Here is a 20,685-nt window from a genome sequence, read left to right on the forward strand (position 1 = left end):
TTGAAATCTCGCGGGACAAAGACGCCCGCAGCCTTGAGAGCGAGGCGAGGCGAGTTGGCGCAGTTGCTCTCCACGAGCTGCGGAAGCGAAATGCTTGATGGGAAACGGCTCGCTGGTATCTCGAGCTGAGCGCTTATTGGTGGTGTTTACCACGTGCTGCTGATGAAACTCTCCAATTGGCTAGCAAAAGTGTGTTGTTGTTTTGTGTCAGTTTTACGTCGCCACATCCATTCCCATTTTTCATCATTGTTCCACAATGTTTATCATCATGAAATTAATATCTATATATGTTATACTATACTGCTTACCGTTTTCATACTTTATATATCTTAGCATATTCATACACACTGTTCATACTGCTCACAGGCTGATATCTAGTGTATTCATACCCCTCACTGTTTATTCATCATTCAATTAATTCTATATTTTATTCTGTAGATTGTGTACATTACTTTCCACTTCACTGCTTGTTGCACCTGGTTAGAAGCTAAACTGCATTTCGTTGTCTCAGTACCTGTAATCTGTGCAATAACAATAAAGTTGAATCTAATTTTGAGCAGGAACAAATGTATTTACTTAGTACATATCTGACATTAACGATTAAACACATGTGTGCATTCTTTTAAATGCAAACCGAGTCAAGCCGACTCCGGAGGTGGCGGTATGCACCTTAAAGTTGTTTGCAATCCGCCAAAAATCCGAGAGAAGAAGAGAAGAATGCGAAGAAGAGAGAAGAGAAGAAGAAGAAGCCGACTCGGAGCTGTCCGACTTCAGGCGAGCTTTTTGAGACCTCCCCCGGCTGAGATCGGCTACTCTCGTCTACTTTCGAGGCGAGCCGCAATGTGTCTCAAACAAGCCTAGTGTGGACGCTCCGTCAATCTCACGCTCTCACGCTGCCCAAACTATTCTCACGCCAAAACAAGAATACCGAAGATTAGAAACGGTTTTGAAAACTGTTGTCACGTAGTGATCGTCTTCTCGATAGAACATCTGTGATAATGTCTTCTGGCCAATCAGAATCAAGATAACGTCGTGGTGGTGTTGTTGCAGGAAGTCCCGACGGAGAATACTTTTGCTGTAGTACATCTCTATAAGAAGGCAAGTTATTCCACAAATGGACTCTTGACAAGGCACACGTGTTAATTGAAAACCATTCCAGGTGACGACCTCATGAAGCTGACTGAGAGAAGCCAAGAGTGTGCAAAGCTGTCATCAAGGCAAAAGGGGGCTACTCTGAAGAATCATATTCTGGATCGTTTACACTTTTTTGTTAACTAGATAATTCCATATGTGTTATTTCATAGTCTTGATGTATTCAGTATTAATCTACAAAGTAGAAACAATTACAAATAAATAAAAAACTTCGAATTTTAAGGTGTGACCAAACTTTGTACTGTTATGTATGAATCTGTTGAGTGTTTTTTGCAGGTAGCTATTGCTGATGATATAGGTTGCCAGGTTGGTGGAAAACAAACGTACGTTCTGTGTCTAAAATAACATTATTAAAAAAAGTGATCAACCCTCATCAGACTACATTGCATTACATGTATTTTGAGCGTATTGTTGGTTCGTTAATAATTCATCTTTCCTCACTACTGAAATTGATGGTCCCGTTTTGCGACGTAAGCAGAAGGACCTGGCAACCCGGTCCCGGTTGGAGCACTCCTCCCTGTGAACTCAGTCAGCTCTCTCTGACAGGCAGCGTGGAAAGATGGTGCTCGACTTGGACCAGTTTCGCACCGACAAAGGTGGCGACCCAGAAGCCATCCGTGAGATCCAAAGGAAGAGGTTCAAAGATGTTACACTCGTTGATAAACTGGTCGCTGCAGATACGGAGTGGAGAAAATGTAAGACCCCTGTTGTTTCAGTCATAATAGCTAACGTTAGCATGGTGGCTCATGCTAGCGTAGAGTCAGTGTACTTTCTACTGAAGCTAGCTCACGCCAAACTCTATTCACAAATCTGTCTTTTTATTGTTAGTAGGTGAATATAGCTATCATTTACATTCAATATGGGATATTTGAATACTTCACGCATAATTAGGAATGAAGTATTTTATTCGGCACCTTAAAGTGTTGTTAAATATTGAGGTTTTCTTTGTATTAATTCACTTCAGACCGCAATAAGGTGACTTTCGCTCACTGAGTTACACTGCAGTGGACTGCGAATCATTTCAGAAAGTAAGCTATTTAAATAGTAAAAGGCTTTCTAGGTGCACTACATGTATGCCGTATACACAAGTGGGCATCATTGTAACACTTGTGTAAAATAATTAACTTTGTACAAGACCTGATATTTGATTAAAAAATGTATAGCCGAATTTGAATGGATGAAGCACTCAATGTGGCTAATGTTAGCATGGCTAACACCATTTAACGAATCCAAATGAGCCATGTGGTTATTTTACAATACGTGAACGGTAAAAGGCTTTAAAATAAATGAACACCAAGCTGTAGTTCATAGATTTCCATATTTGTATTGGAAGATATGATACAAAAGGGTTTGCTAATGTGGTGTTAGCTTAGCGATGCCGGTAAAGTGAAATCTGATGCAATCCCAGCCTGCAACATGACAAGTCAACCAGACAGGCTTCTGACTCAGCGACTCATTGTATTACATTACATGTCATTTCATTTGTATGCATCCAAAGCGACTTACATACATTCAGTACTGTGGACAATCCCCACATGAGCAATTTGGGGTGAAGTGTCTTGCCCAGGGACACAACGACATGCTGACTGCAGTGGGACTCGAACTTAATATCTCCTGATTCCAAGTCCAGCACACTATCTACTGAGCCACAGCCTCCCATCCCATTGTATCATTACATGTTGCCATGTGTATTTTGTTTAAACGTTTGTATACAGTTGTATCATGGTTTATTGCATGATGCAGCGTTGCAACAGCTGTCACCAGGTTACTGGTCCTGTCACTACTGCCACACACACACACACACTAGGGATTGGAATTTGAAAGCAAATGTATATTCGAATATTCGACCCCCCAAAAAACGGTTAACCGGTTAACCGAAATGTACATATCCTATAAAAAAAAAACATTCAAAGAAAAATATTTCCAAAATTGTTTTCAATAACTTTTGGAAATAAATAAATACATGTTCAAATAAGTATAGAAACCAAGTCGAATTTGTCAAATATATTGAACTGGTGATCACAGTTGACAGCTATAGGCCTACAGCTTTCATGTGCGAGGCGATTCACAATCAGGCCAGCTGTAGAGAAGACCCTCTAAGCTGGAACGGAGGTTGCGGGTATAGCAATATAGTATGTATATAAGTTTAATTTGGCATAGTTTGACCTCTACACCGCACTCACTAATCTGGTAGAAATATTTCCACACATTACTCCTTTTTGACGCCATGTCTGTTGTGTAGGACTCTTCTTAGAGTGTAAATAATTACCGGACTATGACTGATAAAATATGTTGAATACCGGCAAAACTAAATCTCTCATGTCAAAATGTCTATGTACTTTGCCGCCACACACGGTTGCCAAGCAGCGCTTATTGTTGTTTAGGCTGGCCACTCATGTGTCGCGAGTGTTGACAGGGGGCGGGGGAGCACGCTCATGAACTGTTAGTGCCGGAACCTCGCAACGGCTGCGGAGCGCAATTGGGCCTAAGATGAGGTTTGAGTCTGCGTGATCTGCGTGTAGGGAGGGGCAGCAGCCATATCATTGGCTAGAACCAGCTAGATCTGAAGGATTTGGACATAAACGCGAGTGAAGTATAAACCGGACGCGAGAGAGAGAGATCAGCACCTGCAGCTCTGCCCGCTGTTTGGGACCGGTGAGCGGAGCAAAAACACACCTTTAGACGTCACCTGACACTTTAGCTATGGCACTGTCGTATAAATTGAATTATTCAATTGATATATGTAATCAACTTAGGCATCCCGCCCAAAAACATTTTAAATAACTCATATTCTAATCGTTCCCATCCCTAACACATACACACATACACACACACACACACACACACACACACACACACACACACACACTGAATGACTGTGATTTCCCCTTCAACAGGCCGCTTCACTGCAGACCACCTGAACAAAGCCAAGAACCTCTGCAGCAAGAGCATTGGGGAGAGAATGAAGGTACAGAAGCACCAACGGACCACTTTTGAGATGAAGTCAGACAGGAGAAATCCCCATACTTGCCAACCTTGTGACTTCAAACATGAGGAGGTTTTGTATCAAAGTAGGGGGTCCTCTTGTAACTTATAAAAAAGGGGATACAAAATAAAATGATTTCACAAAATGCATACCTGTTTCGTTTAAAACGTTCCCGTAAGACCCAGGAATCTTTCTTTCCAGGGCATTTGATGTTAGCTTGAGTATTCATTTTCTAAATACTCAAAATGTCCCTCTCCGGCTCTCACTCACTGAAGAGGACAAGGCTAGTGTCCTGGGGGAAAACACATTTATGAAATTTTGTGATGTATATTGTGAGAAATAAGGGAAGATTGTTACCCAACGAGGAAAGAAGACGAAAATAAAAAAGAGTTTCCCCAAATTGTGAGGATTGTCAAGTTTGGAAATAACAAGACTTAAGAGGGTGTATTTAACTGTATATCTGACCTATTGTTGTTTATGTTCTTAATGCAGAAAAAGGAACCAGTTGGTGATGATGACTCTCTACCAGAAGAAGCCCAAAACGTTGAGTCCCTAACAGCTGAAACACTATCGGTATAAATGCCTTCTCTAATCCTTCATTCCCTCGGAGGTGTTTGCACTTTGCTACACACAGGTCTTAAAAGACAGAACACACAAATGTCTTTTTTGCTTTCGTTAACTTGTTTGCACGTTCCATTTCTCTATGTCAGCCCCTGACGGTAACCCAGATCAAGAAGGTGCGTTTGTTAGTGGACGAGGCTGTAGAGAAAGCTGATGTCCAGAGAATAAAGCTGGAGGCGGAGCGCTTCGATTACCTGAGGGAGATCGGAAACCTCCTGCACCCGTCTGTGCCCATCAGCAACGATGAGGTGAGGGGCTCCACACAGGCCGGTAAAAGATAGAGCAGAACACATCATCTGGGTTTTGTCACATCGATTGACAAGTGATTTACCAATAATTGTGATTACATGATCCAGCAATGACTAATTTATAACAGGGGGGGGGTTCCAAGCACTGTCAGGAGAATGGAGTGGTTCATTTCTGGTAGAAACACCAAACCAATCACAGGAAGCATACCATCAATGTGTAATTGGTGAAAACTGGTGTAGCATGAACAAGAAATTAGCAACTAAACTAGCTAGCTAGACAGCTGCTAAAAGCTACTGTTTTAATAACTTATAGAAGGCTTTTAATGCTGTTTGGGGTTTCCCTTCCCTGTAGTGTGTTGTTGAACATATAAATGGTCTGCAACGGCTAAAATCCCAAAGCTCCCACTCCACACTGGAAAATGGAATGTATCCTACTCACACTGGTTTAGAATGAGGAGGGGGACCTTTGGCTGTGAACCCGCCCCTTAAAGTTTCCTCTTGTTCCCCGCTGACAGGATGCAGACAACAAGGTGGAGCGTACCTGGGGCGACTCTAGCGTGCAGAAAAAGTACTCCCACGTGGACCTGGTGGTCATGATCGATGGCTTCGACGGAGAGAGGGGGGGCTGTGGTGGCTGGGAGCAGAGGTTACTTCCTGAAGGTGAGGGCAGATGTAACTCATGCAACAGATGAACATGAAATCACCAGAGAGAGCAGCTGTTCATGCTTTTCCTCTTGTCTCTTCTCCGTCATCTCCCCTCAGGGCCCACTGGTGTTCCTGGAGCAGGCTCTCATCAACTACGGCTTGAGGCTCCTCCACAGCAAGGAGTACACCCCGCTCTACACGCCCTTCTTCATGAGGAAAGAGGTCATGCAGGAAGTAGCGCAGCTCAGCCAGTTTGATGATGAGCTCTACAAGGTACAGAGGTTTTTAAAGACTTCCTAAACCTTTTCTGTTCAATTGTATTTAACTTAAAAAGGTGTTGTCATACCCCCTTTCTGTCCGTCACTATCCTGCAACATTGTGAAAATTACATTGAGATTTAAGTATTTTTAAATCAAACACCCGCGCTAATAAAACCATTGTTTTGGAATGAGATGTTCAGGTGTCTTCATACTTTTGTATGAGTTCTAGTGGTGGCAGTGCCCCCTGGAGGCCTATACAAAGAACTGCACATTTTATAAGCCGCGTTCACACTGCGGTACTTTTCCCACAAAGGTTCATGCGAACTTAGTTCATGATCGCGTTCACACCAAAAAGAGCCGGTACTAAAAGTAGTTCATGCGAACCTTTTTACCCCCTCGAAAGTCCCTGCTAGAGAGCAGGGACTTTCGAGCGGCTCTTTTTGAGAAAAGAGCTATATTCCTGATTGGCTGGGCGGATTGCAAACCACGCCCCGTAAAACTCCCAAAAAGTTTTGTGAAGCCGCCATTTTATTATCCTCGCATTAGCATTATTAGCATTAGCATTAGCCCAGCGCAGAAACGCAGAGAGACTAATTTATGGCAACACAAAATAAAACATGGGAGCGGTGGAGATGAGGAGGTGTCGGCGTTCTGGCGATTTACTCGGAAGGCTTCAGTAGAAGCTGCTGGGACTCCCAGCAGCTTCTACTGAAGCCAGTCCCCAACTCCGGGGACTTCCGGCCGGGGACTTTGGGCGGCAGTATACGCCGTGAAGTGGTTTGCGGCCTGCCAGTAAACCCAAAGCAGAAAAAGAAGAAGTGACGTCAGAGGCTTCATTTGCCTAATCCTCCCCCAGGGACTTTTTCTGGTGTGAACGCGATCTGTACTTAGTTCATGCGAACTAAAGAGTTCGCATGAACTAAGTTCGCATGAACCTTTGTGGGAAAAGTACCGCAGTGTGAACGCGGCTATAGAGTAGTAGTACACTCTTTTTTTGTCATCTTACATATCCTGACTGAACTTGATCACTCACTACAATAACTAACTACAAAATTAGTTAACTTTAATAATACCTACTTTTATGTTTTAATTTGCTAATGTAAAATGAACTTACATTTATGGAATATTCAATTTGAACAAATACACAGGTCGTTATATTCATCAAATTGCAAATATAAACATTCAAATTCACCTTTCAAATGGTTTGATATCATTGTTCGAACATCCTAACCCCGCCTGTGTTTGTATCCAGGTCGTTGGTAAGGGCAGCGAGAAGTCAGACGATAACTCTGTGGATGAGAAGTACCTGATCGCCACCTCGGAGCAGCCCATCGCCGCCTTCCTGAGGGACGAGTGGCTGAAACCCGAGGACCTGCCCATCCGCTACGCCGGCTTCTCCACCTGCTTCAGACAGGAAGTGGGCTCCCACGGCCGAGACACGCGCGGGATCTTCAGAGTGCACCAGTTTGAGAAGGTCAGCTATAATGCAGGAAATAATGATCTAGAAATGTCCCTACTGGGAAATGAGAATCATATAGCAGTGGCAGTGTTGTTACTTTCTTGGGCTTTTGTTTTGAAAAACAAGCCTAAACCCAAGCTTCCCAAAATAATAGTTGCTCTATTGGGCTTTTACTTTGAAAACGAATAGGCCTTGTCCGGAGCTTCCTGTAAGGATACTATTCATCTATGTGGGCTTTTGTTTTGAAAAATGTGCATCGTCAGGAGCTTACTGTAAGGTCACAGTTACTGAATTGGGCTTTTTTTTAAAGAAAAACTAATATTCCTGTAATGATCAGGGATGCAAACTTGTCACTTTTCGGCAAAATTCGCAGTTTTGAATCCAAAATAGGTCGTTTGTGTGATTCATGTAGATCTGCAATAAAAATATTTTTGGGGTATGGGGGGGTCTGGGACCCGGAGTAATCTGCGGCCGCGTGCTGTTATGTGCCATCATGACACGCATGGTGTTCTTTTTTTTATATATTATAATGCAGCGCGAGCTGTGTGCTCGAGTCTTCCTGCCTGTCGGCTCTGCTCATGGATGTATATTAAGGCTCTGCTGCTCCGTGATGAGGGTCTAGCTTCAGCAGCTACATTACCTACGGGTGTGTTCGTTAATATTAACTGTGCGGTCCGGAGTCACTGTGGCACAGACTGGACCGCTGGTGAACTGCTGTTAGAGCGGGCCGTTCAGGTGTTCAGAGCAGAGATCCCTGTCGGAGCTGCAGAGCGTACATTGTCACTATCTGCTAACGTTAGCTTTAGCCTTCTTTTTCTAATAGTTTTTTTTTCATAGGCTATAAACAGAGGTGGTATAAGTACACAGATATTGTACTTGAGTAAAAGTAGAAGCACTCAGATCTTGTACTAGAGTAAAAGTAGAAGTACTCAGATCTTGTACTTGATTAAAAGCAGAAATACTCAGATCTTGTACTTGAATAAAAGTAGAAGTACTCAAATCTTGTACTTGATTAAAAGTAGATGTACTCAGGTCTTGTACTTGAGTAAAAGTAGAAGTACCAGAGTGTAGGGATACTCTGTTAGTAAAAGTACTGCATTCAAAATGTTCCTCAAGTAAAAGTAGTAAAGTATTCTCATCAAAATATAGTTGAAGTAGTGACAGTAAAAGTAGTCGTTGTGCAGATTGGTCCATTTCAGAATAATATATATGATATGTTTTATAATGATTGATCATGAAAGTGTTCTCAAAGCTGGTGAAGGTGCAGCTAGTCTGAATGACTTTGTAGACTGCAGGGTAGCTTGTGGATTTACTCCAGGTGGAACTAAAGTCTGATTTAGCACTTGATTATATTTCACATCATTCCTCCACATCCGTGAAGTAACTAAAAGTATTACATACATGTAGTGGAGTCAAAGTACACCATTTACCTATGAACTGTAGAGGAGAAGAAATACTATTACTATTGAAATACTTAAATAAAGTACAAGTATCTCAAAATTGTACCCAAGTATAGTACTTGAGTTTATGAACTTAGTTACTTTACACCAGATGCCATAAAGATAGAAAGACTAAGCCTTGCACAGAGGCATGAAAATACATTTTCAAAATGCTCAACAGTTCTGCCAAAATTATAAACTGACTGCTACACAATTAAAATAAATGCTTTTATATATTTCTATTATATGTGACTCTATAGCGTTTCTGTTATTATTAACACTACTGCTTTAGTTGTTCTGACTGCTAACATCCTGTTATTCCTCATTTTAAAGCCGATATTCCGTGGGGTCGGGGGGCTCCGGTCCTTGTCACTTGTTCCATACCTGATGAGTTTGCATCCCTGAATGATACAGTTACTCTTTGAGCCTCATCATGTTAGTACGCAGTATCTCTTTTGGGCTTTTATTTTGAAAATGAGACTAATGTCAATTGGTTATTCCAGAAGAATGAGGTGTGATAGAAAATACACGTTGGCCAGCTGACTTTGCCACATTTTGGGTACAACTTATTTAGTTAACAAATTCAATGGCAGTTATGTGCGTTGAACCGAGTCAGTGATTGAGTGATTTACTGTTTTGTTTTGGTATTTGGTGAAAAACAATGTCATAAATCTCATGTTTTCTTTGTAGATCGAGCAGTTTGTGTATTCCTCCCCACATGACAACAAATCATGGGAGATGTTTGATGAGATGATCGGGACCGCGGAGGAGTTCTACCAGACGCTAGGAATTCCTTACCGCATCGTCAACATCGTGTCAGGTACGTCTGACACACAGCTTTCTTAATGTGTAACAACATTGTAACAATCAGCTTATATTTGAAGCCTTTACCATTGAAAAAAGGTCGGGAGCTACTGTGGTAATTTAACCAGGAAAAGAGAGTGGCATAATAATATAATGATGCATACCCACTTAACTGGAAGAAACTCCGCTAACAGACGATATTAACTATTTGTACCTACAGGGAAGAGAAGTCCAACACCAAGAGTCTAAATCAGGGTCACCAATCTTTTTTAGGATGAGCGCTACTTTCAAAAAATAAAACAAGTCGGGGGGCTACTTTTACTCCTCTTTTTTTGTTTTTTGCAGTGTATATATTTAGCACATTTTAACATTATTATATGCTGACCTTTAACCTTTGTGTGCTGTTTGGGTCTGTGGGACCCATTTTCAGTGTTTAATAAAAAAACATGTATGCAATTTAATTATTTTAACCTGCTTTATTTGGGGGTGGACCTTCACATCCTCTAGGGGGGTCCGGGGGTATGCTCCCCCGAGAAGATTTATTTTTAAATGTTAAATGCATCAATCTGGTGCACTTTGAGCACAACATGAATTTATTGATTAAGCTCTGAACACTCAGATGAAAGAGAGCTGTATACTTTTCAATAATCCAAACATCTTTAGAATATGATCACAACCAATAACAAATTATTTAAACTTGTTTATTCTTATCTTATGTTACCTAGTTAGCATTCTTTCTTTCTATTTATGCATATTTTCCTAATCACTCCCCTTTTAAACTGTTTTTTTTAATACTGTCCTATAGTACACATTGGAATGATTTCTTACTTTATCTATATTAAATAGATAAAGGTGTGCTCTCTCACGCTGTGTGCTGCTCCGTGGCGACAACGGCTTGCGTTAAAAAATAATAATAAACATATTTGTAAAGTGGGGGGACACAAACGGGATTTCGAAAAGAGCGGGGGACATGTCCCCCCTCTCCCCAGTGGAAATTACGCCATGTGTGTGTGCGTCGAGTGCAATAAATATATATGCAAGTTGCAACACACAGAGTAAAACTCTGCCCCTCATGTGCTGTATAGACTGGCACGACTAGGCTGTTCAATGGGGCTGATGTGTCAAACTCCTTATGAAGTGGTGAGCTGCTACATTGCTTTTCTTCCCGACTGCAACGCTGGTCCCGCAAATCAAGCAAGAACGTGATTGGTCGATATTCATTGTGGGGGTGGGGGGAGGAGGGGTGTTAGATAGATATAGAGTTGTAGATAGAGTTCGTTATGATTTAGGTTTCCTTTATGCATGGGGTAGATTATTTTAATTACATTTCCTTTTTAGTTTTGTGTATTTTATGCATTTTGGATTTGTTTGGCGAGCTATTTTTAGAACATGCCCCGCGGGCGACTCATGTTGCCCCGCGGGCGACTCATGTTGCCCCGCGGGCGACTCATGTTGCCCCGCGGGCGACTCATGTTGCCCCTGCGGGCGACTAAGTGCCCGCGGGTACCGTGTTGGCTACCCCTGGTCTAAATCAACACTTAGCGAAATGGGCTAACGGGTACTTTAGCACACAAATTATAGGGACGGCTGGCGCAGTTGTCTGTATGTTTGATCATCAGATCAAGGGGGCGTTGGGGAACTCCAGTTCGAAACCCGCTCCCGCCCCACTGCGTCAGGCCGTTGTGTCCTTTGGCAAGACACTTCACCCGAATTTGCTCCTGTGGGTATTGTCCACAGTAGATGACCATTACATGTATGATCTGTATGTGTAATGTGTATTTGTAAAGCGCTTTGAGAGTCATTGATAAAGCGCTATAATAAATATAAGGATTATTATTATTATTATAACTGGCAAAAGCGATCTGTTCTACGTCATGTCACATGAAAGCTGAGATTCCACAGATTCCATTGGTGTAAGTCTTATCACTGTATGACCAAAACTCACTGAACTAGCAGCCAGGAAAGAGCAAGAAAACAACTTCACTTTACGTAGCCATGATGATAATCATGTCTTACCTTTGCTGTTTTGTGATCAAAAGTTGTGTTCAAGGGCATACAAATAGTTAATCCAATGTCTCTATGTAACTTTAAAATGATTACTGATAATCCATCATTACAATTATAAATAATAAACGGATTATAATGGTTAGCCGACCGGAGCTTCCGGGTTTAGGAGGTGTGCACGCAGCGTCTCGTTTTAACTGAATAATGGTCATGTTTACGTGGATTTATGAACTGCCCCTAATTACCGCCCCCCTTCCAGAGACACACTGTTGACTCTGAACAATGTCCATACCTGATTGGTATGGACATTGAAAAAAAAAGTTACATTAAAGGAGACCTGTCATGCTATATTTTAATAATATATTGTAGGGCCATACCTCTATATAAGGTATATTTATACAATTTTTTGTTTCAAAATACCAAACATACCAAACCTCATTTCGCTCTATTTTGCTCTCCTCTACCCTGTCTTTGCATGCGCTGCAGCTGACCACGCCCCCCTGCATAGGAGGGAGCCGAGTTATGAGTGATGTTACCATGCCACGGCAACCTCTCATTCCCCTAATTGGTGGAGAGTTGGCCATATTTTTTCATTTCAAACCTTTATTTAACCAGATTGGTCCCATTGAGATCATGGATCTCTTTTTCAAGGGAGACCTGCAGCATATAGGTTCCACATGAAACATAAAACAATAAAGGACATTATACATTATATTTACAGGATACATAGTTATAGACATTTACAAGTGCCCATTGTATCAGCAAGCATTTCATTTACCCTAGCTTTAAAAACATGCAGAGGAATGAGATTGCTCAGTTTCAATTCTTGCTGAAGATTGTTCCAAGCAAGTGGAACTGCGCACATAAAAGCTGTCTTACCTAAGACAGTCCTTGCTCTTGGCACATCTAACAAGACTACATCATGTGACCTCAGACAATAGCTGCTTGCAACTCTCTGTGTTATCAGAGAGCAGATATAATACGGGAGTTTACCCAACAAAGCTTTATAGATAAACGTGTACCAGTGACTGAGCCTCCGTACAGAGAGTGATGGTAAACCTGCCTTGGTATACAGGGTACAGTGATGTGTAAGCGCTTTACAATTTGTGACAAATCTCAGAGCACTGTGATACGCAGCATCCAATTTGCTCAGGTAATTGGCAGGTGCATTCATATACAACAAATCACCATAGTCCAGCACAGGTAAAAAGGTCACAGTGACTAGCCTTTTCCTGGCCTCAAGCGAGAAACAGGACTTGTTTCTGAAAAAGAAACCTAGCCTAACCCTCAGTTTTTTAAGCAGGTTATTGACATGAAGTTTAAAAGAGAGACAATCATCAAGCCAGATACCAAGGTATTTGTAACAGGCAACAACTTCAAGTTGTGTTCCTTGCGTAGTTACAATATCTAAAACAGGCTCTGGTGTCTTTTTAGCTTTTGAAAAGAGCATTACCTTGGTTTTATCCACATTTAAAAGAAGCTTTAATTCAGAGAGCTGAGTCTGAATAGTGTTAAAAACAGCCTGTAATTTAACACCAGCCTCCTGAATGGAGGGACCTGCACAATACATCACAGTATCATCCGCATACAAATGTAAAGTAGCTTCATCCACATTATCACCTACACTGTTAATATATATGGAGAATAAAAGTGGTCCTAAAACAGAACCTTGTGGTACACCATTAGAAATGTTTAACCATTCAGAAGACAGTCCATCAAAATGAACACATTGGGACCTTTCAGAGAGGTAGTTCACAAACCACCCCACTGCAAGGCTGGATAGGCCAATACTGAGTAGCCTCTGCTTTAAAATGCGATGTCAACGGTGTCAAATGCTTTGGAAAGGTCAATAAACAGAGCTGCACAACTCTGCTTATTATCTAAAATAGTAGTAATGTCATTTACCACTTTCATCGTGGCAGTGATGGTGCTGTGTTTCTTTCTGAATCCTGACTGATGTTTAGACAGGATATCATTTATACATAAAAACTCCTTTACTTGTTCACTCACAAGTCGTTCGAGCACCTTAGCCAGAACTGACAATTTAGAGATTGGCCTATAGTTATTTAAAATAGTTGCCTCCCCTCCTTTCAGTAAAGGCAAGACATAAGCAGACTTCCATACTTTTTGAATTGTGTTCGTGCTGAGGGAGAGGTTAAAAAGAGAAGTAAGAGGTGGAGCAATAAAATCTGCAGCTATCTTTAAAAAGAAAGGTTCTACGTTGTCCGGGCCAGCCGGTTTCCTAGGATCTAACTTGGATAATGCTTAATGAACAATACCAATAGTTAAAGGAGTAAAACTGAAAGGGTTTTCCAGACCACATTGTTCAGAGTCAAGGATTGGAGCGTTCACAGGAGCCACACAGCCAAACAGAGAGCCACAAGACACAAAATGCTCATTAAAGCAATTTAGCATAGTAGCCCTGTCTGATATAATGCCAGATGCTGTGGTAAGGCACGGAGTTAGCTCATTTGGGATATCACCAGTGGAAATCGATTTTATGGCTTTCCAAAATTTCCTAGGATTATTCAGGTTTTCTGTGGTAACTGACAAATAGTACTTTGATTTAGCACTTTTTATTTGAGATGTGAAGCTATTTCTTAGCTGCCTAAAACGTAGCCATTCTACCTCTGAGCCTGATTTCCTAGCCTTAGCCCAAGCATTATTTCTCTCATGAAGGAGACTGGACAGCTCAGCAGAAAACCAGGGATTGTTTCGTCCCTTCACTCTAAATTTACGCAGAGGTGCATGTCTATCTATAATTTTCATAAAACCAAGATAAAAATAAGACCATGCAGTTTCTACATCAGCACACAAATTGATTCTACCCCAATCAAAATCAAACAGATCATGTAAAAAAAACCCTGCTCCACAAAGTGTTTTTTGTCTCTCTTTGTAATGATACGTGGTTTAACCTTTTGGACCTTAGTGTCCCTAATTGTGGCTACAACACAGTGGTCATTCACATCATTAGCAAATACTCCCACAGATGAGTATTTATGTGGAACATTTGATAAAATTAGATCAATTAAGGAGGATTTATTTGGGGACTTAATATTTGGGCGAGTAGGACTGTCTATATATATGCATATAGGCGGAGCTCCTCGTCTCTGACGTTAGACTATTTTCAAATCTGTATCCGTCTGTATCAGATCTGTTGCAGCTCCGTTTTTAGAGATGTGGGTATGGAGGAAAAGAGAGGGTTGTGTTTTCTGACACTTAGTGAGTTCCCTGACACACCGGAGACACATATTCATGTATAAAGACGTACAAAAGTGCATTTTGCATGATAGGTCCCCTTTAAATAATAAATTACAATAAAATGACTGTTGTTTAATCTTCACATCTTGTAATCATGTCTATAATTTTGAGCACCAAATTATTGAAAAGTATCGATATACGGTATCGGTATGGATAAAATCCTAACGATACCCATCCCTAGTCTACAGTGATGGCTCTGTCACAACATGGCGGATGATCTAAAAGTCAGTACAGAAAAAAACCGCTTAATAATCAGCTTCTGATAGATCGGTGATGGCTCTGACATGAACTAACTTCCTGCTCCTGTGTGTTATCACAGGCGCCCTGAACCACGCTGCCAGTAAGAAGCTGGACCTGGAGGCCTGGTTCCCGGGCTCCGGGGCCTTCAGAGAGCTGGTCTCCTGCTCCAACTGCCTCGACTATCAGGCCCGGCGCCTCCGCATCCGCTACGGACAGACCAAGAAGATGATGGACAAGGTGAGGGCACCTTCTGAACACTGTGTTGTTTCTACACACATGTAGTTGGCCGCTGATATTCTTCTTCTTCCTCTCTGTCTCTGTACAGGCTGAGTATGTGCACATGCTGAACGCCACCATGTGCGCCACCACCCGTGTGATGTGCGCCATCCTGGAGAACTACCAAACGGAGGAAGGCATCATCATTCCAGAGAAGCTCCAGCCCTTCATGCCTCCTGGTAAGCTGAATGCAAAATGATTGTAAAATATAGTAAATGACAAATAAATACTGTGAAGGCGTTTTTAAAGAAATACAGGCAGGGTGAATAATTAGGAGGAGCAAGCTAGGCTAACGAGCATAGTGTAGTTTAGCACACAAAAGCTACCTTGGCTTCTTCCAATATTAAAACATTTCGTAGACATCAACATGTCAATTACAAAATAGTTCTTGAGGGGAATTATTTTTACTGAACGTTGTGACGGGAAAGGTTTAAGTTTGTCAGACAACAGATTCCCGCCCAAATTGGTAAATATCGGCTAACGGAAAGACCGGTACTTTATTTTTTTCCATCCAGGTATGACGGAGATCATAAAGTTCGTGAAGCCGGCTCCCATCGATCAGGAGAGCACTAAGAAAGCCAAGAAGCAGCAGGATGGAGGAGGGGGAGGCAAGAAGAAGAAGCAGGGAGGAGGGGGAGGAGACCAAAACCTGCCCAGCGCCATGGAGACCATGTCCGTCAACGAATCATAGACTGCCTCACAAATACACACATAGAAACAGATGGAACAGAGCCTTGTGTGTAGTTCTGTTGTCCTTATAACAAAGTAGCTCTGTCCCATCTGTGTCTTATCATGTGATCATCTCAGACCCCCCCCCCCACCCCATTCACATGTCTCATCTGCAGCAACTTTTTTTATAATTGATCAGTAACTCTGCATCTGTTCTTCTGAACTGACTTCATCCTCCTTTTAATCATTCTGAAATCAACCTCAATCAGTGATCAGGTACTTTAACTGTCTGCTTTAGGCTTCCCTTCACGTCGTCATTGATCTCAGACCACGCTGTGTCACTGTTGACCATAATGCTTTTCACTGGTTTATGATTGAGACATTTACATCGTATGAACTCGCTATATAAAGGGATATATATGATTGAGCAAGTGGCACTTACTATACACAAACAATAAATACAGTTGATATGGAAGTTATCTTTGTGTGGGCTTTTTTTGTGTGTGTCTACAGTAGGCCTACATGTATTTGTCTTGGTACTGTCCCAGTGTCAGTTGAAAATCAAAATGTTATCCTGTGAAACATCCTATGATGTAGGAATCAAAATGTACGGAAGCCCTGAGAGGCAAGTAAAAGGTGCATTTCGCTTCTGTGTTTATGCCTAAAAAACAGGTCAAAAAGTTCCAACCAGGATCATCTTTCAAAGTTTCTTATTTTTCATTTTATCTGTAAAACTTAAAGTGTTTTCTTGTTAGTTTTTGTTGTTGTAATATTAATGTTGACCACTAGGGGATAAGTGCAACAATTCCCAAACTACTAAAAAGGGCCCCATCATGCTCATTTTCAGGTTCATTATATAAAGTGTTGGAGCGCAAGCCAATAGAAGTGCAAGTGTGACACTGTGATGTCATTATGTTCCAGAAGTAAACAAAGGAGTCCAATCAAATCAAGTTGTATTTATATAGCACATTTATAAACGATTTTTGGTCGAGCCAAAGTGCTGTACATATAATAAAAATTGCCTACAGTAGAGACACTTTACAGCAAATACAACAGCACAGATTGTTCAGAATATCAGTATTTAAAAAAAATGGAAGTGTTTCAGACAGGAGGGAGTGTGTGGGAGATAAACCAGAGGATTTTAGCCTTTGAAAACCATGTACAGTACATGCACTTAAACCAATACAACACTACAGGAAAGGGAGAACCCCAAAAAGCATAATAGGGCCCCCTTCATTTTTGCACTCTTCAACACAAGGTAACACAAGGTACCATGTCTATCGTGTTGTAACATGGCTTTCATGCATGAAAAGTGTAAGACACGTAAAGCATCAGGAAATAACATCCAAAAAGTCCAAACAACGTCTTAATAACTTCTAAACATGCCGTTAAATGTTGGTCATTTTAAATGTTTGCCAGTCACCAGATGTATTTATGACATTTCCAGGCACTCTGATATCTGATCAAGAGCAATAAGGAACACTTGACAGTTACTCATTAGCTCCAACAGACTTTACACCCGTCCGGCTGTAATGCAATAGGAAGACGGTTTACTCTGGATACGTTGTATTTACACTCAGGTAAGATTAATTTACAGAATTGTATCAATCATTAGAACACATTATACCTTAAAATGTCTATTTTAACGTCAGCCTGCAGGGTTTAGTTTGGCACCAGACGGGTTAAAATGAGTGACACGGAGGAAGATAATGAGATCTCCTTTCCAGTAAAGGTAAATGCTGATATGTGTATTTACTTACTCTTCTGAATGTGGCTTAGTTTGTCATCGACTTGTGATATATAGGCGACTGTATGTACAGCTGCTTTTCATAATGTGGCATTCATTTGATATTCAACCATTTTCTCTTTGTTTACGTTTTCTTTTCTTTTCGAAACGGCAGTTTCTTGGCCGGGTTGAGGTGGTCCGCTCTGATGGACTAGAGATCCTGTCTGAGGCTGCTCAGAGCCTAAAGGTCAGAAACTACCGCTCTACATTTTTTTAACGCTTATTTTTGAAGCCTTTCCCTTTTTATTGCACCAAAACAGCTTACAAAGACTGACGAAGTATGTAGTCATTAATAGATGAAAAAGGAGAAAGATACCGCCTACACCACAAAACACTATTGGTTAATATCACATAGACTTTATCTCATGTTTGGGAGGAGCAGGTTGATGAAAGTCTACGGAATAAGGCCCACATGGGAAATGTCTTTTTCAGATCTTACAGAGAGTGATCTTTTTCAGAGAAAACATTTTAATTTCAGAACTAATAGGAAAATCACATGTGGCCCTTCCTCCATGAAATTCTTATTTTTTCTAATTCTAAAAACTAAGGGATTTGTCTTCTCCATTTGGTATTGGGGGGAAGTATTTCCTTTTATAGTATAATATTTAACAAATATATACACAACTAGGATAATAGTTTATATCAATGATATGTTCATATGATTTGTCATGTTGACTTAAAGCTTGGATTCTTCTGCACATTTGACAGAACTGTATCATAGCGGGACATTGTATCCACCAGAGCTGGGAAGTAACTAAATACATTTACACAAGTACTGTGCTTGAGTACAATTCTGAAATACTTGAGTATTTCCATTTGATGCTATTTTGTACTTCTACTCCACTACCGTTCAGAGGTAAATGGTGTACTTTGAATCCACATTTATTTCATAACTTTAGTTAATTTAACAGTATTCATACACTCTGGTACTTCTACTTTTAATCCAGTATCAAATCTGAGTACTTCTCCCACCTCTGGTATCCACTATATAAACGTGTTGACTGAATATGTTGAAAGGATGCAGTTACAAACATGACATGTACTCATCCCCTCTCTTCCCCAGACTCCAGATCAATTCTCCTCAGAGAAGGCAGCGAGGAAGAGCAAGGTCCATCTCTTCCTTTCGCTCAGTGGGATTGACATATTGGAAAACAAAACCAAGGTGAGGGACAAAAGTATTTCAATGATTATACCAGAACAAGGGTGCATCGGTATAGATGAAGTTCTGAAGGGGACTTAAGGGGACAGAGACTTAAAAGGAATACAAATATGTATAATACTTTACTGAAAATACACAATAATCACAAAGAAAATCATAACAACTTGAAAGAGACTCAGAAAGAACACAAAGAGACTAAAATGACTTCAAAAAAATGTATACAACCACTATAAAGACTACGACACACACAATGAGCACTAAGAGACCCAACAGGACTACAAAAGATGCTTAACAACTACAAAAAAACATTAAATGACTACAAAGAGATTCAAAATGTCTACAAAAACATATAAAACTACTAGAAAGAGAAAAAAGAAAAAGAAAAAAAGCGACACACAATGACCACACAGAAATCAAAATGACTGAAAAGAGACAAATATAAAATAAAAGGCTCAACAAGTCTCTTGTAGGAGAGGAGGTGGAATCTTGTTGCATGTCTGCTCGAGGGCCCTATGTTCCACTCATGTGCATAACATGTTTTCACTTGCTTTATTGGCCTTGAATTGTCATCTTTATTCTTCCTGTCTTCTCAACCCTCAGTTTCTGCTGTACTCGTGTCCTCTGTCCACTATTTCCTTCTGTGCCCTCCTACCATCTTCGCCCAAAGTGTTTGGATTTGTGGCTCGACACCCTGCAGCAGACACCAACCACTGCTACCTGTTCCAGAGCCAGGCGTTTGTGAGTGTCCCCAGAACATCACTCCTATGACATGGTGGTTTTGTTGTTGTTATTTGAACAGTAGATCATTCATTTACTTAACATTCTTCAGTCTCACCTGCTGGTCTCAGTCATTGGGGATGCATTCAGAGCCTCAAAAAAGGAGGAGAGCATCAGGGGAGGGAGAGACCTGATAGTGGAGGCCCTCAGACATAAGGTACGTGTTATGTTGAATTTTATATTTATATCAAAGCTGGTGTTTCACTTTTTGTCATAATGCATAATGTAGTTCAATTACTTATCAAAAATAGTAACCAGTTCCTACAAATGTTTTATGTTCTTAAGGTTCCGGGTGCATTTTGACCAGTTTCCAATTGTTTCTCATTCTTATCTTTGTTTTTTAGAATAAAGTGTTGCAAAGAGAGAATGAGGAGCTGAAGAGGAGGCTTGCAGGACAGAGCAACTGATGCTGCACTTCCAGAAATTGAGATACATTCTAATTAACCTGTTATATACTCAAAAACAAACTTCAAATATTCAAAAATAAACTCCAATGTGTTGTTATTACCATGTAAAGTCTATGTATTACCAATGTTCCTAAACCAGGTGTTGTGGCGTTACCGGGCGTTACGCGCATCCACACCAGTAGAGGGCAGCAGTAAGCAGACAGGAACTTGGCGGGTGCGTTCAACGCTACCCTTTCAGTGTCGGGAAAATTAAATCTCGTTCTTGTGCCTTTATAAAGAATTTAAGAAAAATACTAGAGTAAATAAACATGTGAAATGATGGCGGAATTATGATGTGTGGCTTGTGCTCACTCGTAAGAACTGACAATAAATGTTATATTAGAAACTACTGGTAAAGTAATTATTTGCAACTCTTCAACAACTGGATAAAAAGCCAAACTTGCATGCCTGACATATTGCATTTAATTGTGTTTCTTCCATAAAGATGATATA

At 40.9% G+C, this 20,685-nt stretch overlaps 2 protein-coding genes across 2 annotated transcripts; both read left to right on the forward strand.

Moving 5' to 3' along the window:
* Nucleotides 1–1,655: 1,655 nt before the first annotated feature.
* LOC117449959 (serine--tRNA ligase, cytoplasmic-like) lies at nt 1,656–16,539 on the forward strand. The gene is given in 12 exon segments (XM_034087898.2): nt 1,656–1,847; nt 4,050–4,120; nt 4,631–4,711; nt 4,849–5,007; nt 5,523–5,627; nt 5,629–5,667; nt 5,770–5,925; nt 7,165–7,386; nt 9,501–9,630; nt 15,199–15,356; nt 15,445–15,574; nt 15,911–16,539. Coding segments are annotated over 12 exon segments (1,563 nt in total). The 5' UTR covers nt 1,656–1,711; the 3' UTR covers nt 16,087–16,539.
* Nucleotides 16,540–17,538: 999 nt separating this feature from the next.
* On the forward strand, nt 17,539–20,577 carry LOC117449457 (PTB domain-containing engulfment adapter protein 1-like). The gene is made up of 7 exons (XM_034087153.2): nt 17,539–17,644; nt 17,717–17,796; nt 17,966–18,037; nt 18,914–19,012; nt 19,610–19,747; nt 19,839–19,943; nt 20,131–20,577. Exons 2-7 carry the CDS (start codon nt 17,752–17,754, stop codon nt 20,191–20,193), a joined length of 522 nt encoding a protein of 173 aa, XP_033943044.1. The 5' UTR covers nt 17,539–17,644; nt 17,717–17,751; the 3' UTR covers nt 20,194–20,577.
* The last annotated feature ends 108 nt before the right edge of the window (nt 20,578–20,685 follow it).

Source organism: Pseudochaenichthys georgianus, chromosome 7 (assembly GCF_902827115.2).
Source record: "Pseudochaenichthys georgianus chromosome 7, fPseGeo1.2, whole genome shotgun sequence".
In the NCBI taxonomy this organism is placed as follows: Eukaryota; Metazoa; Chordata; class Actinopteri; order Perciformes; family Channichthyidae; genus Pseudochaenichthys; species Pseudochaenichthys georgianus.